This window comes from Dermochelys coriacea, chromosome 23 (genome assembly GCF_009764565.3).
Source record: "Dermochelys coriacea isolate rDerCor1 chromosome 23, rDerCor1.pri.v4, whole genome shotgun sequence".
In the NCBI taxonomy this organism is placed as follows: Eukaryota; Metazoa; Chordata; order Testudines; family Dermochelyidae; genus Dermochelys; species Dermochelys coriacea.
This window is the reverse complement of record NC_050090.1, coordinates 16,822,869-16,846,553: the sequence shown is the minus strand read 5'-3', so window position 1 is coordinate 16,846,553 and position 23,685 is coordinate 16,822,869. Positions and strand designations below refer to the sequence as shown.

General features: G+C 56.3%; 1 protein-coding gene across 2 annotated transcripts in view; it reads left to right on the top strand.

The window, feature by feature from the left end:
- MECP2 (methyl-CpG binding protein 2) overlaps positions 1 to 23,685 on the top strand; it is a 33,602-nt gene that overhangs the window by 4,163 nt on the left and 5,754 nt on the right. Inside the window, exons 1-3 of one of the 2 annotated variants that reach the window (XM_043501329.1) lie at positions 77 to 2,460; positions 20,049 to 20,354; positions 21,008 to 22,123. In XM_043501329.1, coding sequence (XP_043357264.1) covers positions 20,113 to 20,354; positions 21,008 to 22,025 — 1,260 coding nt within the window. In that variant the 5' untranslated portion in view covers positions 77 to 2,460; positions 20,049 to 20,112 and the 3' untranslated portion in view covers positions 22,026 to 22,123. Of the gene's footprint in view, positions 1 to 76; positions 2,461 to 20,048; positions 20,355 to 21,007; positions 22,124 to 23,685 lie in introns of those variants that run through there. The other variant, XM_043501328.1, reaches the window with a different exon arrangement.

Below are 23,685 nucleotides of genomic sequence, written 5' to 3'. Positions count from 1 at the left end.
TGAGCGGTAGCTCACAAAAGCTTATGCTCAAATAAATTTGTTAGTCTCTAAGGTGCCACAAGTACTCATAGGACATGAATTCTCGCTCCGTGCATGGCGTCGGAATCGGGCATACAGGAGCCGGGATCTCCAGTGGAGACAGAAAAGCACCTGTCTCTGGGGAGAAACTTACTCTGAGAGTGCAATAGGAGTTACGCTCGCAACTAGCACGAGCCACTTGGATTGCCTGGGAGTTGGGGTTATTCAGGGTCTGGTGAATCAGGGAGTGTGTGTAATCGAGGCAGTATTAACATATAGTCTGTACCAAGGGCCCAGATTGGGGTGGTAATGATTTGCATAGTGCTTTCCACACTTTTGCCACACATTGTAAGCTCTGTGGGGCTGAGACTGTGTTGTTCTGCCCCGCTTTAATTAGTGAACATGGGATAAATGTTGAGCATTGATGTGATTGGCGGAAGATCATGTAAGAAGCTGTTCTTTCGTGCTGGGAGCATGAAGAGATGTTCACTCCCATGCGACCGTTAAGCTTAAATATTTTGAATTGGCATTTAGGGAACTAGCATGAAGCTGCACCAGGAGGAAATGGTTACAGGCAGGGTGGTTTTCAAAAGGGAAAGGACATGAATTGGCTGTGGAAGCCCAGTTTTATGGAGACTGATCTCTTATTTGGCAAAAACCTGCCAATCAGCTCCTAGCTGTCTGCATCTGTTTCGTTTTGATGTCAAGTTACGTCTTGATGCTGTGTCTTGGAGATGTGGTGTCCAAAGAAGAACCAGTTGGTCAACTGAAGTGCTGATAGTGCCGGGTCAGGACTGCGGGAGAAGGGCTTATTCTGGCTGTTATACCTGGGAGCTGGGATCCTGGTTTTAACACCCTGGGCTGGGCTGTGCGGAGACCCCTGAGCCAGACCCATTAGTTGTTAGTGTGACACTCTGTCTGCTTGCTTAGCCCCCTGGGGTTTTAATGCCTTTGGAGAAGGGATCCGAGCACTGGCAAAATGTCCCAAGTGCCTGAGATGGGCAGGGCCGTGGTTTCTCTGGGCCGTGAGAAGTCCAGCCACTCATAACAGCTTAGGGAAGACTAAAGGAGAGCAGTTGGCAAAACCCCTGAAGCAGGAGCCATCAACTGGCCCCCCCTCCAGCCCATGTTCGCCACACGCTCTTAAGGGGCGTTTGAAAGGGAGGTCATTGAAATGTTACATCCCGTCCATGAGAGGCACAAACAGGGGCCAGCAGCTGCATTCCTGGTGGGATGTTTGCTGTCTCTCTCTCAGCAGGGGTATACGCTGCAGCTTTCCCGGTGTCTACCCCCAAACGTACCAAAAACCAGATCCATGTAAAAATCCCAAACTCTTTTGCCCCTGCCCAAATATGGGGCTTTTGAAGGTTTGTACTGCTGGGTGTCAGGTTTCTCGAGGATTTCTCCAGACTTGTGAGCACTGGAAATTAATTGAAGTCTGACATTCTGCCCATACTCAAATGACCCCAGGAGCTGGGGCTTTGGGGGAGAAAACCCACCACGTGTCGTGAGACTTGTGATTGAATTCCCAAGAGTTGGCTACGCTAGTTGGGTGGGTTGGGACCCGCCCAGAGCAACAGGCTCCCATCAGGAAGGGAGGGGAGCCTGTGCTATGCCTGGTGCGAAAAGGGTCCCCAATGTTTGTCAGCAGCAATGAGGGGACCCCCAATCTCTGTTGAGAGGAGCCCATCCATCATCTGACTTGATGGGGGACCCCGACTCTCGGTCAGTGAGGGCTTGCCTGGCACAACAGGGGCCCCCCTCTGGTGACTGCTGTAATAGCAGTGATCGATAAGAGTGCGTGCGTTAGGGAGTAGCCACCTGGTGTACGTTGGTTTGTTAAGGGCACTCATGGTATATCGAAGGTGTGGAGCAGGCACTGGAGGGCGGAGCCCTCTTGCCAGCGGTGGGCAGGTGAGCCGCGGGAGCCCGGTAGGCAGCAGATAAAACCAGGCTTCTGGTGGTTTTGGCTGGGCCGCAGGGATTATATTTTTGGAGGCTGAAGGGCTGCTGAACGGTCCCTTCTCTGTGCTGTGCAGCCGGTGCCGGTATGTCTTTATTGCAGGGGATCACCTGGTGCCGTTTATCTGGATTGCTGGGGGATCTTCATCCGTCCGGCACTCTCCGTGTGTGCTTGGGGTGGCCGCAGCTGGCCACCTTTCTTTCTGCTCCAGGAGCCAGCAGTTTGGAGGCTGGCTTGGTAGAAGGTGCTCCAAATTGTGCCCAAAGCTTAGGGTTTGTTCTTGTCGCCTCCGTGAACTTTGCTGGGCCAGACTCCCATTCTGCTCTCACCAGGCCTTTTTCATTTGTGAATCTGAAGAAGCTCCTACGAGGTATGGTGGCAAACACAGCCAGGAGGTTCCCAAGGCAGGCGTCTAAATCTGTGGCTGTGTGAAAGTATCGTATAGGGAGTGGTTTGGGATCGGCTGGACCGAGTCGGAGGTAGGAAATCAGGCCTGACTCTGCAAGCCACTTGTGACTGTGTATGTGAACGTCCACAAGTGCAGCGTCAGATGGCTCGGGGCTGGGGCATGCTGCTTTGGAGTTCTCAGGGAAACCCAGAGAGCCCAGCCGCCATTTGCGAGCGCCTCCTTTTTTGCTTGGTTTCAGAGTAGCAGCCATACTACTACTACAGTTAGTCTGTATTCGCAAAAAGAAAAGGAGTACTTGTGGCACCTTAGAGACAAAATTTGTTAGTCTCTAAGGTGCCACAAGTACTCCTTTTCCTTTTTTGCTTGCGACACAGAGGGCTTGATCCCAGCGGTGATCTCAGTCCTCCCTTGTGAAAAACAGGCCGGAACCGGCTTGGATCACAAAGCTCTTTAACTCGTGTTTACCTCGAGCCCACCACGTCTGTTGGCTCAACTCTGTCCGCCAAGCCGGTGCTCTGAGAGAGCCCTTCCCGCCCCTGCATGGCGTTGGCGTTCAATGCTTGGATGCGGCAGCACGGGAGAAGTGTTCCTTTGCTCCCCCATCCCCTGAAATCTGTGAGTTTGAGGGGTTTGAAAGCAGAATATTAAAATTCTTTTGTAAGTTTTCTCTGCAAATAGCAGCTTCGGGTCCGGTGCGGCTGCGAACCAGCTCTCTGCCATGGGGAGAGGCAGGGAGCAGAAAGTGAAACTTGTTTGAAATGTTGGCGCTGGCCCGGGCTGTAGGATGCCTGGGTTCTCGCCCTGGCCTCTCCTCTGAGTCACTTCCATGACCCAGGTCTCAGGACAGTGAATTTCACCTTCCTGCACGCTGTCTGTTTCATCCTGAAATGAACACTTGTCCCTGCTTGGTGTGGAAGTTGCTGCACTGGGTTCAGTCAGCCAGCGTATGCAGTGGCATTTGCGTGGTTACGATTTTATGACAGATTTATGTCACGGGGGGGGCTTAGAACTCACGACTGAGAATGTGCCCCGGTGTGCTTGGCGCTGCACGGGCCCCAACCCAGGTCGGGGGGCCCCTTGGTTTGCCGGGCGCTGCATGGGCCCCAACCCAGGTTGGGGGGCCCCATTGTGCTGGGGGTTGTGCAGACCCCCGTACCCAGCCCCATTGTCTCTCTGATACCCCACTGCCCAACTGAGATCAGGGCCCCTCTATACCAGACCCTGCCCTCCCCGTTAATGGCCTCAAGCATTAATTGTTCTTATTATGACAGTGGAAGGCCCCAGGCGTCGGAGCTGCTGTGCAGGCCAGTCTCACTCGTCCCACTAGAGCGTGTCCCCTGAGATGCTGAAGGGTGGGATACGGCCCTTCCTTTCCTCCTGAGACTGGCAGATCTTAGGGTCAGGGATGGTCTCTCAGCGGGTCTGTGCAGTGCCTGGCGTGATGGGGGGGCCCCAGTCTCTTCCGGGGGTGTCTGCAGTATCGGGGATGTGGGTGGGCACTGATCTCACCTGGGGGGGCAGGACTCTGTGCAGCACCTCACACAAGGCGGGTGGTGTGTGCAGCTCTGATCTCAGTCAGGGTCTATGCAGCACCTGGTGCAATGCTGGGACCCCAGAGCCCTCAGATGGGGGGGCCTGTGCAGCAGCCAGCACAACAGGGACCCCAGTACCAGACGAGAGGTTCTGTACAGTGCCTGGTGCAGTGTGGATCCCAGCTATAGATGAGAGGGGCTGTGCGGTGCCTGGCTTGACCGGGGGACCCCAGTCTCGGCTGAGGGGTGCCTGCGGAGCCCGGTGCAGTAAGGCGGAGAGCCTGGACCACAGAGAGCATGCCTGCGTCCCGGCAAACTCCAGCAAATTCCTGGCCCCAGGTGTTCAACTTCCAAGTCCCTTCTCAGCTGCAAAGCCCAGGGTGGCCACTGCCCCGGAGCGGCAATGGGAGCTCATTAGGCTCCTCGACCAGTTTGCAGCGTGACACACGGCCTGCTTCTGGTTAGCACCGGCCCTAGTTAGTCGCACATGTGGCATGAGGGGGGTTTTAGGCCATGCTTTTCATTGGCAGTTCAAATCCATCCCCCTGACAGATAAAGCCAGTGATCTCTGTGGGCAGGGGGTCAGGCTGCAGCAGGGTGGGGTCGCGCCTGAGGCAGTGCCATGAACTGGGACATGGCCAGGGTACCCGCAACATCGCTGCCAGCCCATGCAAGCTGGAAGGCAGTTCAGCGAAGGGCATTGACTCTGCTCCTGTACGTTGGAGGGTGAAGTAGGTGCCTGCCACCACAGAGTTGCAGCCTGGGTGATGCAGAAGTTAAGTTCAGACAATAACTTAAATATCTTAAAATCTACAGGTTGGATCTTGCAGCTGTTGCAGGCTGACCGAATGGCTGTAACTTAACGTGGGAGCTCCGGCCGATTGTAGCCAGCCGGGATCCGGCCCGTCACCTCCGGTGGGGCTCCGGCCGATTGTAGCCAGCCAGGATCCGGCCCTTCGGAATCTGAGCCTTGCAGAAGTCCCGTGGTTACCGGAGGGAAGTGAGGCTGTTCCCCCAGGGGCAGATTGTGTCCTGCCTGTGTTGATGCGGGGATTTGGCACTGGGGTTTAGTTGGGGGCAGCGGGGCGCGCACGCATGTCAACCCCCCTCACCCCCCGCATTTCTTTCTTCTCCAAGAGTCAGGTTTAAACGTCTTGTGCGCTGAGGAAGTGGCTGGAGCTGGCAGCTGGGTGTCCCCAGGCAGGGCGGCATGTGCAGAAAGCCCCCTCCCGTCGCTGGCTCCGTGTCTGAGCATGTTCCTTGTACGATTCCCGCCCAGCCTCCTTCGAGGAGTGCGCGCGCCGCTGCCCCTCCTGCCATGTCCTGGCAGCCCAGCCCTCAGGCAGCCCACCTACCCAAGGCGGCTGCTTGTCACTCTCCCTGAGCCCCCTGTGCAGAGGCCCCGTTTTCGGCGCCGATCCGTGGGACCAGACTTCTCTTTGCCGCTACTGTTGATCTCAGGCACCCTCTTGAAAACAGCGCTCTGGGCCTCCTTTCGTCTGGACACCCGCCGTGCCCACACGCTCCCCTCTGCGGCGCAGTGAGCTCCTGCCCCTTTCTGTGAGCCCTCCGCCTTGAATTTTAAAAAGCTGCTGGCACAAAAGGCCTGGGGATGCTTTATTTTGTCCCTTTCTGTGGGCGAGGAATTGCCCGAGCTGCTGAAAAGAGGAGTGTGAATCGAGCGGCCATTGAGCTGGCTACGGGGTGGGGAAGGAAGACGCTGTCTCTCCCGCCTTCTGTGCTGGGGACAGCGTCTGCCAGCCCCTCAGCTTTGGGTCACTGGGAATGTCTCTCGCCGCTCGGAAAGCGCCACAGTTGCGTCCGGCTTTGCCAGGCTCGGGGGTCGCTGTTTGCGGCGCTGACACCGAGTTGCCCTGGGACCTTTGGCAAATTGGCCGGAACAATCAAGGAGCCCCTGATCACAGCATAGGTGGAGGTCAGTGCAGAGGGGTCCCCCCAATCTCGGGGGTGGTCTGTGTGCACCGGCATGAACAGGGATCCCCAGGCTTGTTTGGGGAGCCGGATGCAAAAGAGTGCCCAATCGCAGCCAAGGAGTGGGTATCTGTGCAGCACCCAGCATGGAGGGCGTGTCCCTGAATCGCAGCTGGAGGCGGGGTCTGTGTGGCTCCCAGCAGAGATGGCGGGTCCCCTGATTGCAGCTGGCAGAGGGGGTCTGTGCTGCACCCAGCGGAGATGGGGGGGCCCCCCGATTGCAGCCGGGGGGGGGTCTGTGCGGCACCCAGCAGAGATGGCGGGTCCCCCAATCGCAGCCAGGGGCCTGGTGACATTCCCCTCACAATGCTGCCATTTGCTCAGCGCTGGTGGTGTGCTGCTCTTTGGGGAGGGGGGGCGCAGGACCCCGCAGTTCGCGCGGGGCAGCCCCCTGCCAAGCAAATAGCCAAGCTCCTTCCTGGCTGGCGGTGGGCTCCGGCAGTGGGCTGTGGGGTCTGTTGCTCTGTTTTCAAACCAGCAGGAGGGTCTGGTTGGTTTTTGCCTTAGTTGGCCACCCCTCAGGCGTGTTCAGGTCATTTTTCGTCCAGGTCTCCAGTCTGTGGAGCTGGATCTGGCCCTCAAGGCGGCTCTGTCCGGCCCCGTGCCGTTCTCTGACTGTGGCGTGGCTGGCTGAGTGAGGTCGCCCCGCGTGGAGGACGCCCTTTGGTTTCTCTCTGTGGCCCGCGGAGGTGCCATGGACTCCACATGCAGCCCATGTCACTGACAAGGAGGTCGTTCCCAGCTTGTGCCTCTGCCCTGCTGGGTGACTGAGCAAGTCCCTGCCCCGCCCGGTGCCTCAGTTTCCCTTCCCCACTCTTTGTCTTGCCTGGTTGATAATTAACTAGGTCGAGGACTGTTCAGGTTGGAGAGCCCAGTGCAGTGAAGGGGAGGTCAGATCTTGGGGCAGCAGGGTGTCAGTGTCATGGGGAGAGCCCTGATCTCAGTTGAGGGCAGGGTATGTGCTATTCCTGGCAGAGTGGGGGGGTCCAATTTCTGTCTGTGCAGCTCCCAGCATGCTGGGGGGGGCAGTTTCAGTCGGGGGGGGTCTGTGCAACACCTGGTGCAGGGGACCCCAGTCTGTTGGGGGGGAATCTATGCAGCACCTGATGCAGGGGGGCCCCAGTCTGTGTGTATGGGGGATCTGTGCAGCACCTGATGCTGGGGGGCCCCAGTCTGGGGTGGGATCTGTACAGCACCTGATGCAGGGGGTCCCAGTCTGTGGGGGGATCTGTGCGGCACTTGATGCAGGGGGGTCCCCAGTCTCTCCTCAGGGGGACACGTGTGCAGAGGTTTTAAAAACCAGTGATTTTAGATGTCTTTATTTTTTGGGCCCAGAGGGGCCTTTTTTTCAGAGGGCTGGTGACCAGGGCCCTTTCAAAAGGGTCTCAAGTCGGGCACCCTGAAAATGTGGAGGCACCTGGGCCCACCTTTCAGGTGCCAAGTAACTAGTAGGAGCCCTTTGAGCCAGGCGTGTGGAAGGCAGGCCTCAGCTTTGCCTGGGGTGCAGCGGAAAGGAAGGAAAAGTTTCAAGCCGCGGCCAGTCGTATCTTACCTTCCTTGCCGCGCTGCACTCCCAGCTGCCGGTGTGTGGGTTTCCCGGGTCAGGTCCCCGCAGCTCCTGCACCGGGGCGGCTCCGGCCGCTCTGCTGGGGGTGCAAGCTCAGGGCTGAGTTGAAAGGCCACCCAGGGAGCGAGCCTGACACCATGTCACTGAGTCACTCTTGTGAGTTACAGCCGCCCTTTCCAGCTGGGGAAACACCACGCTAGCAGCCGAGGAACGACGCCTTTCCGAGGGCCCGAGGCTCAGCCCCTTATGCTTTTTTATGCCCCAGCTGAAAAGTCAGTCAGCAGAATTAGGGCAAACAGGCAGCGCCTGGAGGCACCGGAGATGGGGGGGCCCCCATTGTGCTGGGTGCTGCACATGCCTGCGCACACAGTGAAGGATTGCCCTTCCCCCGAAGAGCAGATAGTTTAAACAGACAAAGCAGCAGGATGGGAAAGTGAGGCACAGATCAGGGAGGTGAGGTGACTGAGGTCACACAGCAACTGGCAGAGCCGGGAAAAGAACCCAGGAGTTCTGACAATACCCCACTGCCTCACTACCACTGCTAGGACTTGATCATGGTATCACCATGATATCCAGGCCTGACGCTGGGTAACCTAGATTCATGACCGGTGGGCCTTAGTGCGCCAGGCGCTGTGCACGCACAGTGAGTCAGCCCTGGCCTGGGAGGCCGGCCCAATGCTTTGGGCAGTGGCCAGGTTCACGACTGTTAAACGCCATAGGCTTCCTGCGTAAACAAGTTGCTTTGTCTCTTCGGGCAGTCGGGGCGCTATTTTGCAGTGGCGTCCGTCCCAGGGCATGCGGGGAGAAATCCAGGGCTCCAGCAGGAGCCTCAGGTTCTGGTTTGCAGGAAATTCCGCCATCTTGAAATCTGGTCTTGTTGTAAAACAGCAGCAGGTTTCCACCAAATGAAATTTGGGAATTGCTTTGTTCCGGGTTGGTTGGAACGTTCCAATCAAGTCCAGATGTTTTGTTCCGATTTTCACCTTTTTAATTGTTCGTTTGAATTGATACAATAACTAGAGAAATGAAGAATGGACACGTTCTGATGAAATCAAAATGTCTCCTTTGGATTTCAGCATTTTTCAGTTGTCTTTCATTATAGTTTAGAATACGAAATACGATACGTTGGAAAATGAACAATTGAAATGGCCCGAGGTTGAAAAGTCGTCTTCCGATTTACAACGTATATTCTATTGTTTAGAATATACAATCAAATTATTCCCTATATGAAAAATCATAGAATCACTGAGCGGTAGGACTGAAAAGGACCTTGCAAAGTCATCTAGTGCAGCCCTGCGGCAGGACCAAGGAAACCCAGAGCATCCCTGATGGGTTTGTCCAACCTGTTCTTAAAACCCCCGACATTGGGGATCCCACAACCTCCCGTGGCAGCTGATTCCAGAGCTGAACTGTCAGAGTTACAAAGCATTTCCTAGCATCTGCTCTCAGCTCCCTTCTGCGAATTAAGCCCATTGCTTCTTTTCCTACTGTCAGTGGCCATGGAGTACAATTGATCCCCATCCTCTTTATCACAGCCCTTAATGGATTTGAAGGCTGTTCTCAGTCCTCTGGTCTCCAGACTAAACATGCCAGTGTTTTTAACCTTTCCTCACAAGGCAGGTTTCCTAAACCGCTGATTGGTTTTGTTGCTCTCCTCTGGCCTCTCTCCAATTTGTCCATATCCTTCCTAACGAGTGGTGCCCAGTACCGGACACTGCTCCAGCTGAGACCGCGCAGAGTGGGACAGTTCCTTCCGGTGGGGTACATCTGACACTCCTGAGAACGGTATTAGCTCTTTTCCCAACTGCTTCGCACTGGTGGCTCACGTGTAATTTGGGATCTGCTCTAACCCCCAGCTCCTGTGCCGCAGACGGGCCAGCTAGCCGTTGTTTCCCAGTTTGTAGTTGGACGTTTGATTTTTCCTTCCGAAGAGCAATACTGAAATCAGAGTGCTCTCACCACGTCGAAATGCTTTGGTACCATTTCGATTTTTTAAATCATACGTTGTTATAATCTAGAATATAAAATAAAATTGAAATATTCCTATAAGGTCAAAAATGTTTTGTTCCAATTAAAATCAGTTGCAATTGGATCTTGTATTATAATTTAGAATATAAACTAAAATACATTTTGAAATGAAAAATGGAGCCATCTGTAATTTAGAACATAAACTACATTTCAGAATGAGACATGTAGCTGTTCCCCTGGGGTTGAAATGCTTTGTTTCAAGCCCCCTCTCCTTGCCTCCCAGATGAAACTCCATCAAATCAACATGCTCTTGTGGAAAGTTTTCTTTTTGACAAAACAGCATTTTTGATGGCAAAACATTCCATCGGGACTCTCATGAATTAATGATTGTGGGGGGCTCAGATCCTAGGATTACAGGAGCCACTGAAGTACTGAAGAGCGAGCGCCGGAGGTGTAGGGCAGGTTTGGGTTGGACTGGGCGCCTTTCGGTCTGGGTCCAGGTTTTTATGAGCTGAGCACTGGTGGTTTTGTTGTGGAATGTGGCAGGAGCAATCCAGGGCTGGCCAACGTGCACCAGTGGGGTGGGTTTCTTCCCCCCGCCGTGGCCAGCCCTCGGAAGAGGCGTGGAAATGATGAGCAGAATTCATCTCTGCATTACCGTTGTCGGCAGGCGCTCCACCTTGTCCTCCAAGGCTGGAAGCCTGTCAGGAAGAAATGCAAGATGCAGTCTGGGTGCACTGGATCGACGTGGGCTATACAGGAGGTTCAGCTGGTGATTGAATCCCTTCTGGCCTGGCGTCTAGATCCAGATTCAATCCACTACTTCCCCAGAGCCCTGGGGAGCGGTTCTTACCTGGGGTCCATCACATAGGACCCCTTGGCCAAAGGAACGGATTCTGTATTTAAAGCCACATGGCAAGCACTTGCTGGGCGCCATGACCGTGGGAAGCATTATGGGAGCAAGGCAGGCGTCTGGCTGAGCTTCCTTGGGCATCTCTTGCACCTGTCCGGCTTGACGCTGTTATTGATTTAACGAGTTCCAGGGTATCCCGACATGGGAGTGCAGGACTGGATCTGGCCTCGCTCACTGAGGCCCCCTCATCAATAAACGTATCCAGCTTCCAGCGGGTGAGGATGTTTTCCCCTGGCTCTTCCTAGACCCAACAGTTAGAAACGTTCCCGTTTTCAGACCGGCTGGTCCCTGGCCAGTTTATCCCCCTTTGTTCTTGGATCAACTAGTTCGTCCCCTGCCCTGGGGCGCCCCCCACCTTCACGAAATTTACGGAGGGCTACCAGATTGCCTCTGTCTTCGGTTCAGGCTACCCAAGCCCTGCTCTTCCTCACAAGTATCTCGTAAGATCATCCCTCTGTTCCTCAGGCCCTCCTGGCCGCCTGGCTCTGTGCCAGTCCAGTCTGCAGTCCTCTGGGGTGTCCAGAATTTAGGCCCAGGATTCCAGATGAGGCTCTTCCCAATGCCAACGGCATCAATACTTCCCAAGATCTCCTGGAAAACCATCCTAGGGTAGGATTGGCCCTTTTTATAGCCGCCTCCCATCACTGTGAGCGATTGCTTTTGTACAGCGCCTAGCGCAGTGAGGTTCTTGGCCTGGGCTGGGACTCTCAGGAGCTGCAGAAGAAGCCCGGGGGGCTGAGGAGGCAGGACTCCTGGGTTCTCCCCTGGCTCTGGGTGGGGGTCTAGTTGGTTAGAGCTGGACTCCTGGGTTCTATCCTCAGTGTTCACACCTCTGTGGAGAGAATGAAGGGGGGGGGGACACGCTTGTGTCGCTCCTCAGGCTGGGGGGGGGGGGAGTCAGGTGGGCCCTGTCATCAGTCAGTGCACTGGCTGATCCTGGTCAGGTGGGGGTCAGTGAGCCCTTCTGTCCCACCCTCCCGCCTGTGCAAAGCTGGGGAGCATGTTACTGACCTGGTGATTTGTGTGACAATAGCGCCAGCCCCTCCTGAGTGAGATCAGGGGACCCCCATAATGTGGGGTGCTGCACAGATACCCCCGAACGAGATCACCCCCCCACAGACCATGTTGAACAGCTGCCTTCCAACCGAGACTGGGGCCCTGCTATGTTGGGAAAAGGCCAGCCCCCCATTTTCTGACCAGCCACCAGTCTAAAGAGCCCAGGCAAAGCACAGGAGAAAGGAAGGGCCGTTCTCTTGGGGCAGTGCGGCAGAACCAGGAGGGGAACCCAGGTGTCCTGGCTGGGAATTTCCCGGGATGGAGCTCTGGGATCTGGATGGTGAGAGGCTGCCCCAGGGTTGTTACTGAAAGATCTGGTCTCCATGGCGACCTGGCTCCGTTTTCCCCTCCCCCCCCACGCTGGTATGGGGGGCGGACAGCAGTGCGGCTCGGGGACTGCTTCGGGGCCTGGGCAAAGCCCCAGTGCCTGAGAGGGCAAAACATGCTCCAGTCCGTCGGGCCGCAGCCGGCGCTTGGTCCCATCCATACCCAGCGTCCATCCGGGGAGCCCTAATTGCTCCCTCACGCTTGGCTCCTTAGCAAAGAGCCTCCTTTCTCTAATGCCAGGGCACTGCACGCAGCCCTGGCCACTCTGGGTGTGCAGCGGGTTGGCTTCCCTCAGCCCGACGTCTCCCGCGGGGACGTGTGGCCACGCAGCCAGGGCTGCTGCGGCCTTTTCTCCCTCCGTCTGCGCTGCCACTCCAGTTGCAAGGAGGTGGCAGGAGCTGTGTGGGAACCCTCCGTGGCCTGGCGCATTCGAGCATCGCGTCTCAGCATGTCCCTGCACAGAACGGATCAGAGGGACAGCACGGGAAATTGGGGGTCCCCTTGCACGGGGCGCTGCACAGACCCCCCTGCCCTCCCTTGTATGGGACTCTGCACAGCCTCCTCAACCTGAAATCGAGGGGGCCCATTGCATGGGGTGCTGCACAGACCCCCCGACTGAGATTGAGGTCCCCTTGCACAGGGCGCTGCACAGACCCCCCCTGCCCCCCATTGCATGGGACTCTGCACAGCCCCCATCAACCTGCAATCGGGGGGGCCCCTTGCACTGGGCGCTGCACAGACCTCCCCCCCCCGACTGAGATTGGCACCCCCACTGTCCCAGGCGTTAACCAGACCCCCACCCGAAATCGGGGCCGGATGCTGTGCAGGCCAGATCTGTGTTCGTCTAGGAGTGTAGTGAAGAGACGGAGGGGGTCGTCCTGTGTGTGCCTCTCCAAACCGTGCGCCATACAGTGCATTGACTCTTGTGCGCCATATGGTGACGGGAGCGTCCTTCTCACCAGCCTTCGACACAAGTGAGCGGAAGCATCAGCATCGTGTCAGGGCTGAGGTTTGGAGTCACTTGTTGACGGCTCAGCGGCGGGTGGTGGATCTGGCAGCTTCTCTGCCCCCGGGGCCGAAGGAGCGTGTGCACGTGCAGGCTGTCGAGCCCAAAGGTCTGGGTGCGATGAGGCCGGGCTGGGCACCTCTGACCGAGCCTTGCTTATGTGCATGAGCCACGATGCTGGCCCTGGCACGTGCTGGCTGGCTGCTGTTAGAACTGGGGCGCTTGGCCAAACAGGGCCTCCCCAGTGGAGCGAAGTCCTCGTGAGAAATGCAGGCTGGGGTTTCTAGAGTGACTTGTGGTTCTAAGTCGGATGCCTTCAAGCGAGCAGAGAACAAACATGGCTTCCCTTCTCCAGATTGCTTATCCCTTCTGAAAATCCAGGCCTTGGCTTTGGGCGGAGAGTAGCAATGAGAAGCGGCGTAAGGACTGATAGAGTGACGTGTCTGAGCTGATCGCTCCGGGAAGGGAACAGCTCCGCATGGTCCAGGTGTTAACTCTGAAACCTAATGACAACCATTATTTAGTAACTCATTTCCAGAGCCACCCAGGTGTTTATACTGGGCCTGGCTTCCTGCTGAGATTGTAAGGCCATGCCCATTGCTTTCTTATATGAGCATTACAAGCTTGATTTGATCAGGATGATCATCATTTTACAGGCAGGAAACCCAGGACAGGGCAGGGAGATGCACCCAAGGGCGTGTGGCAGAGCCAGGAATCAAGCACAGTTCCCCAGTCCAGCGTCCTGGCCCCACGCTCTTCCTGCCATCAGGCCGCTGCGCTGTGGCTGACTGGGGTCCCAGCATCCCCAATGGTCCTGCTGACCCAAGTGCCTGGCAGTTCTCAGCTCAAGCTTAGTTCCCTGGGCCCCAGCTCTCCGGCTGTCACTGGGTTGGGCAGAATTTGATTGTTGGGGGTTATGATATTGAGGGTTATCCTTTTAAATTGTCCCAGATGCAGGAACTTGGGGCGGGGGAGTCAGACAACAGTTCTGTAGTGCCAGATGTTGAAATTCAAAGAGCTGGAGCCGTCTAACCGTGAAAACACACTAAGTAAGTGTCCTTCCAGTGCCGGTCCTTGTGCTTGTCGTGGGGACGATCTCTCTCCTCCGTCTGCGGCTGTGCGTGGAACTTGACAGTCCCTGACAAAAACTTAACTCTTCCGCGTGCATCGGGAGCTGGGTCCTCAACCTTTTGTCATTTGCAGACCCCTAAAGCTTTTTGGCTGGAGGTACGGCCCCCTCTGGAAATCGGAGACCTAGTTAGCCCCCAGGTTGAGAACCACTGGGCTGTGGTTACGGACCCCTGGGATGATGGCAGCGGACCCAGGGGTCCAGGGGCCACAGGTCTGGAATTGGCTCCGCATCATGGGCCACAGCGCGTTTGCCTGAAGTGAAGAGTGGTGCCCACGTACCAACGGATGGGCCCGTCGAGATATGGCCAGGATCTGGCTGGCTTCTGTTGCGTCGCTAAGTGCAGCGTGTCTGTGTCAGTCTGTCCCTCCCTGCCGCCCCTTGCCTGGGTTGCATGGGGCACTTCCCTCTCGAGGCTCCCCGCTCCCCTCCCAGCCAGAGAACCCGCCTCCTTGCAGCCTCTTGCTGCTCCACTCCGCTTCTGGCCAAGGGACACGGGCTGGGCTTCCGTGTGGGGACTTGAGGTCATTTGGATTCCAGTATTGCGTGCGGGATCAGAGCTCAGGGTCCCCATCGCGCCGGGCACTGCACACCCCCTGCCCCCAACCAAGCTCAGGGTCCCCGTCACGCCAGGCACTGCACAGCCCCCCCCCCCCATCGAGCTCAAGGTCCCCGTCACGCTGGGGGCTGCACAAAGCTCCCCCCCCCCCCCCGAACTGAGCTCAGGGGCACTGTGCAGCGCCCGGTGCATACGGGGGCTCTGATTTTGGTTGGGAGGTGTGTCTGTGGTTCCTGTTATGGGGGGGAGCCTCCATCTTGGTCAGGGACTGTGCAGCATCCAGCATGCTCAGATCTCAGCCTGGGGGGGCCCTGCAGTGCCCAGTGGACCCCCCCCAGATAATGGTGGGAAGTTGGTGTCTAAGGGGAGGGCGTGTGATCCGCTGCAGGCCTGGCATTCCCAGCTGATGTGGCCAGAGCCAGCTGGTCTGTGAGCCCCGAGCGCCACCATGTGCCCGTTGGGGGAACTGCTGGAGGGGGCAGTCCAGCAGCATTCACCTCTGCCTGGCTGGGCTCCGTGCTGGCCGTGGGGCGTGTTTCTCCCTGGCTGGTCCAAAGGAGTGGGGGCCACCACCGAGCACCACCTCCCAGGGACCCCTGGAGGGTCGGGCTCCCCATCGTGCCGAGTGCTGCACTGGCCCCCTGCCCTGAGGCTGGGCCTGGCTGCAGTCCCCCAGTGCTGCCGAGAGGGGAAAGGCTTAGGCTGGAACACCAGACATTCCTGGCCCTGCCCCAGATCCCTCTGCCCTCCTCTGCGGGTTAGACCACGAGCTCCTCTGGGCAGGGCCCATCACTCCCCGCAGTGCTGGGGGGGTCCTTATCTCGGGCTGGGGGGATTTGCACACCCGCACAATGTGGGGGGGACTCTCCGTGGGGGCTTGCGAGCAGGCGTCGTTAGCTGCCCCCCCCCATGGATCCTGCCGGCTTTGTGGGGAGCATTTGCCATAAAGCCCCAGATGTGCCAGTCACTCTGACCCCTGGAGCGGGGCTGAGGTGAGACCCCTGCCCCCCCCTGAGCGCCAACACCATTGTCAACTGCCGGAGGCCCCAATCATGGCTGAATGGGGGCCGGGGGGGAGTGTTGGCACAACAGGACCCTGATCACGGTTGCTGTGCTAACCGCCAGTGCGGGGTAGCAGTGCCCAGCCCATCAGCCCCCAGCTGGCCAAGTGTTTGTTCAGGGCCATGCGTGTGATGAACAATTATCGAGGGTTTCCCCGGTCCCCAAGGGGCTAAGCCAAGGGAAGGCCAAGTGCTTCATTCTACCTTGAGAGGCAGCCACCTCTGGGGCAGAGTGACCTCCCCACACACATCCGGCCCCGCTGAGATGCACCCATCCTGGGGCAGAGCTGGCTAGCATCATCCACATTGCCGAGCGGATCTGATGCAAATACAGCCCCAACCAGCCAGGAGCACGCAGCATCGGAGTGCCGGCATTAAGCTCGTCTCATTAAGGGGAAGGACAAACCTCCTCCCCAAACAGACTTGTGGCCATGCACTGCAAGTCGGAAATTGCCTTTTCCAGGAGGACGCAGGCCCCTGCCTGAGTCTGCCCAGAGCCTGTGCCAATCGCAGTGAGTGGGTGCAGCTGGCCTGGATGTAACCCATGGCATCTGCCCAGGTGTGCTGGTGAGCCGAGCTCCCTCTTTAAAGGGGAACTGAGCCAGCCATGGTTTGTTCTCTTCTCTGCCAGCTGGGCCCCCTCGGCTTCCGGCCGGTGGCAACTGGCCACGGAGGTGCCCAGAGCAAGGGCTGGGGGCCTGCATGTGGCTTGGGAGCACATCTCTCCCTGTTGGACTCGTCCCCTCTGTCTGATCCCTCTAGGCTGACTGACCAGCTTGCAGTTTGGTGGAGGGTATGGCACAGAGCCCCTAAACCTCACACAGGAACAGATTCTGTGTCTTGGTTTCCCAATTTATAAAAATGGGATCCTGCTGGAGTCACCCCTCCATCCCACATGCTCAAACCCCAACTCGCAAGTGGGTGACTAGGTTTTGGCCATGAATTAGGCCATGCCCCCAGCCGTAGATCACCTGCCAGTGTGCGTCTCAGGGCTTGGGGCTAATGTGAGAATACGGCTCTGAGCCTGCTGGCCCTGATCCCCCCCAGCCCTGGCGTATGGCGAATCCGCAGCGCCGGGCCTGAAGAGCGTTGGCCGTCCTCAGCGTCACGCCGGAGGCTCCCATATCACCACTGGGTTTCCAGGAAGCAGAGCGGCAACAAGCGCCTGCTGTTTACCAACTTGTAGAGGGGGTTCGGCAGTGTTAATTGTAGCTCGGAGCAGCTAGACGGTTCCTATTTTCTCCCTATCCTCCTCCTCTGCATTTATCTCGGCAGCCGGGTTTGCTGCTGATTTAGGCGGGGAGACCTCAGCAGAAATGAAACACGCCAGAGCTAGAACAGAGGACTGGAGAACATGTCCTCGAGGTTACCATGGCATGTCTTCCCTTCATAACGCGTTCTCGTTTGCCCCGCTCCTGCTCGAGGCTGGAAACCTGCAAGGGCCCTGCCTCCATTCATCCATGGCCAGTTTTGCCCCATTTGTTCTTGTGTCAACATTGTCCTTCAGCTGCAGTAGAGCGTCTCCCTCCCTGAGGTACTTAGGCGGAGCCACCAGCCCCCCTCGGACTGTGTTTTAGGCTCACTGTCCTCTCAGGAGATCCATCGTCTCTGTTCCTTGGATCAGCCCAGCCGCCGTTCCATGAGCCAGCAACCCAGCATCCACCCCGTAATGTGTGGTTAGAACTGGCCAGAAAACGGGGTTTGTGCTCCATGGGAAATCCAGCCCATTTGAAGCAGGGTTTGACCTCCGAAACAGATGACATGGCCACAGAAATTCTGAAAAATGTCAATTTGGAAACATCCAATCATTTCAATCCCAGAAAATGGTTACATAAAATAGAATTAACGATATGTAAAACGAAGATATTAAAATGAATAGTTTTCTAATATAAGTCTAAACAAAACACATTTACCTTCTCAAGTTGTTTAATATAAAATATTAAATATATAGATATAAAAATATAACCATGTAAAAATGACTAGTCTATTAATTAAATGTTTTAACCTTATTGAATATTTTGATGTCATGTATTAAGCAATTTTAAAAATATTTAATAGCTGTAAAATATAACATTACAACTGTAAAGAAAAAAATTCTAATAAAAGTCTAAATGAAACATTTTTGCCTTATCAAATGGTTTTGATAATATAAATTGTTAGATATAAATATTCATAAACATACACAGTACTAAAATTAATATTCTGATAAGTCTAAAGCCATTTTACCTTAATTTATCATTTTGTTTAGATTATGTCAAAACAATATAATATAAAATATTAAATGCCCATATTAACTATATAAATAGGTTAATCTTATCTGAAAGTCTAAATGTACATATTCAAATAGATATCATTTAATCACCTAAGTCTAAACAAAATGAAATGAACCAGCAGTCTAAACATATTTACTGTGTAGTTTCATTTTGATGTTCAAATGTTTTATTTTAAATATACCACGATATAATATATTAAATATAGAATGTATGTATAAATATACAATCTAAAAGTTTGAATGAAATGAGTTGAAAACGCTTTAACCTTATCCAATAGGTTTGTTTCTATAATGTGAAAACATCATAAATCTTGTAAATAATTTAAATAAAATATGTAGAAATAGCATATCTAAAAGTCTAAATGAAGCAAAATAAGAGTCTAGCACATTTTGACCGTATCAGATTGACAGCTATTGATGTCAAAACATTTTATACGTGTCCTATGAAGCTATGGGAGGGTTGCCAGGTTGTCACCTGTATGTGGGGGGGGGCCCTGACTCTTCGAGGGGCTGGTGAGTCAGCGTAAAGTGATGGGACAAGCTCTGGGCAGGGCTGAGCGCTTGTTGTTCAGAATAATGCCAGGTTCGGGCAGCGCTGCCGTGAGCAGCCTGCAACTGTCCAGCTGTTAAGTTCTCAGCCATTTTCGTCTCTTTTTAACTTTCCCAGTTATGCCTACGTGACAGTAGGGACTTGAGCTAGGATTGAAACCATCTCTGAAGCCTAAACAAAGTGAAATGAAAGAAGAAAAGGAGTACTTGTGGCACCTTAGAGACTAACAAATTTATTAGAGCATAAGCTTTCGTGAGCTACACGATGCATCCGATGAAGTGAGCTGTAGCTCACGAAAGCTTATGCTCTAATAAATTTGTTAGTCTCTAAGGTGCCACAAGTACTCCTTTTCTTTTTGCGAATACAGACTAACACGGCTGCTACTCTGAAACCTGAAATGAAAGAAGACTCCCAAACCTTACTGGAGCCTTGTGATGTCAAACACAGCATAGAAAAGAGTTAATAGCATCTACAGCATGTTATTGAATAGAATAAATCAACTATAATATCTGAAAGTCTTAACTCAGAGAAATGCAGCGAGCGCCTAAAACTAGAATCTCATTGGATGCTTGGTTTGGATGGCAGAACGTCATATCTTACAAAACACGCATATTCAATGTCTCAGCTGTATTAGTGATATTACAATCTGTTATTTTGAGCGTGTTGAAATGAGAGAGTCCAAATGATTCATTTCAAGACTTCTCAGTCAGAAACGTCCCGTTCCTGCCAGACGTTTCAGTTTGGACTGACCAGCGATTTCTTGCCTGGATCTGTTCTGTCGAAAAACGGGCTAATGAAGCCACATCCAGTAAAGATTTCGGGAGTCCGAGTGAGTCCTGAAATCAGCTGCTCTCAGAGATCAGTCCCCCTTTCTCTTTATAAATCGACACTTTATTTGCTGCCAGTCAGAGGTTCCCGTCCTGCCCTCTGGCTGATAGACCCCTCTGCCAACAGACACCTGCCCCGTTCCCTGCTTCTGGACTGAACTCTGAGTCTGGGCACAGGTGGGTGCGACAGGAGACACTGGTGGTCCAGGCTTTCCTTCCAGCCGGCTGGGGCCTGCCCAGGCCCATCCTCTGGTCACTGTTGGGTGTGTAACTGTTGTGGGAGCATCAGCGATCAGGACCCCCTGACATGCTGGGTGCTGCACTGACCCCCCCAGACCGAGATCAGGGTCAGGCAGAGTGCTGCACAGACACCTCCAGACTGAGATTGGGGCACGCCGGGCTCAGCACAGACACCCCACCCCCCCAGACCGAGATCGGGGTTACACCAGGATCTGCACAGACACCCTGCCCCCCCAGACCGAGATCGGGGTCAGGCCGGGCTCTGCACAGACACCCTGCCCCCACAGACTGAGATCGGGGTTACACCAGGCACTGCACAGACACCCCCAGACCGAGATCGGGTCATGCCGGGTGCTGCACAGACACCCCCAGAGCGAGATCGGGGTTACACCAGGCACTGCACAGACACCCCCAGACCGAGATCGGGGTCATGCCGGGTGCTGCACAGACACCCCCAGAGCGAGATCGGGGTTACACTAGGCACTGCACAAACACCCCGCCTCCCCAGACCGAGATCGGGTTCATGCCGGGCTCTGCACGCGCGCGCACACACAGACCCTGGCAGGCCCAGGAGCCAGGGGGATATTTATGGGGGAGTTGACTGGGAGTCCTCCCGGATACACCCCCTGGCCTTGACACAGCTCTTTGATCCCCCCCAGGGAAGAAAAATCTGAGGACCAAAATCTGCAGGGCCTCAAGGACAAGTCCCCAAAGGCCAAAAAGATGAAGAAGGAGAAGCAGAGGGAAGCCGAGCCGGCCGAGGCGGGCAAGGCGGAGACGTCCGAAGGAGCCGGGACCGCCCCGGCTGCCCCCGAGGCCTCAGCCTCTCCCAAGCAGCGGCGCTCCATCATCCGGGACCGCGGCCCCATGTACGACGACCCCACGCTGCCTGAGGGCTGGACTCGCAAGCTCAAGCAAAGGAAGTCAGGCCGCTCGGCAGGAAAGTACGATGTCTACCTGATCAAGTGAGTGGGGCAGGGGCAGGACTTCGTCCCCCAGCATGCACTGGGTCACTGGTGGGGGGGGGGACTACAGCTCCCAGCATGCACTGGGTCTCTGGTGGGAGCGGGGACAGAGCATATGGCTCCCAGCATGCACTGGGTTTCTGGTGGTGGTGGGGCACTATGGTTCCCAGCATGCATTGGGCCTCTGATGGGGGGGCAGGACTACAGCCCCCAGCAAGCAGTGCTGCTCTGAGCAGTGTCTGCTGGGACTTGTAGTATCACCGTGGTGTCTGGTTAAAGACGCCCCAGGAGAGACCTGAGCTCCCAGCCTTGCCCATTGGCTGGCAAAAGACACAAGTGCCTTGAACAGTAGCCAGAACTCCCAGTATGAGGCCAGTGGGACCCTTGATCCCCAAAAGCTGAAGCCAGAGCCCCCGGATAGTGGGGCCCCCCATATGTCCTGCACATCTTCTCCAGACTCCCCCAATCCCCTGCTGAGCAGCAGCTGGACAAACTGGGGGAACTGATCCCCCAGAGCTGGTGTTCTGGGGGAGGCTGTCATCAGCCCCCCTTCCTGTCTTGGACAGGGTGCGGGGGATCCCCTGCTCCCCCACTTCCTTGCGCCCGTTTGGGGGGATGTGAATCCTATTAACCCTTGTTCTTCTGACCCACAGCCCCCAGGGCAAGGCCTTCCGCTCCAAGGTGGAGCTCATCGCCTACTTCGAAAAGGTAGGAGACACCTCTCTGGACCCCAACGATTTCGACTTCACGGTGACAGGCCGGGGCAGCCCCTCGCGGCGAGAGCAGAGGCCCCCCAAGAAGGCCAAAGCTCAGAAGGGCCCTGGGACGGGGCGCGGGCGGGGCAGGCCTAAGGGCAGCGGCTCGGCCCGGCCCAAGGCTGCCGCCTCGGAGGGCGTGCAGGTCAAGCGGGTGATCGAGAAGAGCTCCGGCAAGCTGCTGGTCAAGATGCCGTTCCAGGCGGGGGCGCCGGGGGGCGCCGGGGGGGCGGGGGGCTCGGCCACCACCTCAGCAGCCCCAGGGGCGGGCGGGCGGCGGCCCGGGCGCAAGCGGAAGTTGGAGTCGGACCCCCAGACGCTGCCCAAGAAGCGGGGGCGCAAGCCGGGGGTGGCGGCGGGGCCCGTGGGGCCAGCAGTGGCCGAGGCCAAGAAGAAGGTGGTGAAGGAGCCGTCCTTCCAGGCCGTGCAGGAGACGGTGCTGCCCATCAAGAAGCGCAAGACCCGCGAGGCCGTGGCCCTGGAGGTGGCCCCCCCGCCCCCTGAGCGCAGCCCCAAGGGGCCCCGTCCCGGGCGCCGGAGCAAAGAGAGCAGCCCCAAGGGGCGAGGGGGCCATGCTGCCCCTACCTCCCCCTCCCCCAGCCGGAAGGAGCCACAGCCGCCCCACCAGCCGCCCCCCGAGCCTCTGGCCCGGCCCCCCCCCAGCCCCAAGGACAGCGTGAGCCCCCCCGAGGCGCAGGACTTGAGCAGCAAGGGGCAGCCAGAGAGTGACGGCTGCCCCCAGGAGCCGGCTAAGACTCAGCCGCCCGCCCCGCTCTACAAACACCGAGGGGAAGGGGAGCGCAAAGACGCTGTGTCCACCTCCTCCTCGGCGCCCCCGCCCGCCGCCCTGCCCCGGCCCAGCAGCAGGGACGAGGCCGTGGATACCAGGACGCCGGTCTCGGAGCGCGTCAGCTGACTTTGGGCGGCCCACGGCTAGCGGGATGGACGGACAGACAGACACACACACACATACACACACACACACCCCCCAAGACGAGAGGCAGCTGCTCCCGGGTAGGGCTCCGGCAAAGCACCTCCCTTGCCCCACGGCACCCCCTGGCTTCCACCCCCCCAGTTCTCCCCCCTCCCCGTTTTTAATACCAAGAAGCACAGTGAGGGGTGTGGAAACCCCCCTCCCCCCGGGTTGGAAGCCACTTTGCACTTTTTCTATAAGAGAGGGGTGCCCCCCCCAGCTCCTTCCTAGATGCTTTGCTGCGTATACTACTGACCAGGCCAGCTGTTCGGTGGGGCTGCCCCCCCAGCTCCTGAATACCCCCCCACCAGGCGGGGATGAAGGGGGGGACCGTGTGTGTAGATCCCCCTCTCCTTCTCCCTCTCCAGTGCCATGCAACGTCGTTGTCCGTTCTTCAGTATCGATCCGTGTTCGTTTTGGTAGGGCCCATGTATCGTGTGTGAGAGAGGGGGAACCAGCCCCTCTCCCCCAGCGGGGGCACTCAGAGCCTGTTCCTCCTGCAGGGTGGGGGGGCTGGGCCGGAGGGGCCGAGGAACGACAACGTTCTTCCACTTCTTTCTCAATGTTACTAGCTTAGGAAACCATTTGCACTAACCAGCCTTTGGCCGGCTGGGGGTGGGGGGGGTCATGTGTGAAACTACCTGTAACTCTTGGATCGGTACTGGGGGGGCGGGGAGGGCAAAGCCCTGCACATCAGCAGGTTTATAATGGGGCTGGTCCGGGAGGGGGAAATCCAGGGCCCTCCATTCATAGCTGTGCTCTCCCCCAGCTGCCCCCCACCCAGACCCAGGGGTGTGGCTTGTACTGCCGGGCAGGGGGGAGCAGACGGGAAGGGAAAACCTAGCTGAAAAAATCCCCAAGGAGGGCTGTGCCTTTTTTTTTAATGATGGACACAAAGGGTTAAAATAAATTCCTCCCCCCCTCCGCAAGGTGAGTGAAATGGGGAGGGGCCGATCCCCTCTGCTCAAAGCTTGCGGCCAAGAGAGAAATACACCAGAGACTGAGTTCTGTTCTGTGTATGGTAATGCGGTACAACTCCACCAGATTGTAACCCAGCCCTCCCCCATTACAATCAGGAGTGACTCTGCATTGACCGCAGGGGAGCGAAAATCAGAATCCAGCTCTGTCCCCGTTGCAAGCGGGAGTGACTGTGGATTGACTGCAGGGGAGCTGAGATCAGAAAGTGGCCCTGACCCATTGCAATCAGGAGTGACTCTGCATTGACTGACAGGGGAGCTAAAATCAGAATCCAGCCCTGTCCCTATTGCAATCGAGAGTGACTCTGGATTGACCACAGAGAGCTAAGATTAGAATCTGGCCCTGCCCTCTTTACAATCAAGGGTGACTCCGGACTGGGAGCTGAGATCAGAATCTGGCCCTGCCCCCATTGCAATCGAGGTGACTCCAGATTAACGCCGGTGGTAGCTAAAATAAGAATTGAGCCCTGCCCATTGCAATCAGGGCTGACTCCAGATTGACCATGGTGGAGACTAAGATCATAATACGTCCCGGCCCCATTGCAAACGGGTGACTCTGGATTCACCGTGCGGAAGCGGATCTCAGAATCCATTCCAGGGAGTAAATAAAACTTCCTCCCGTTTCT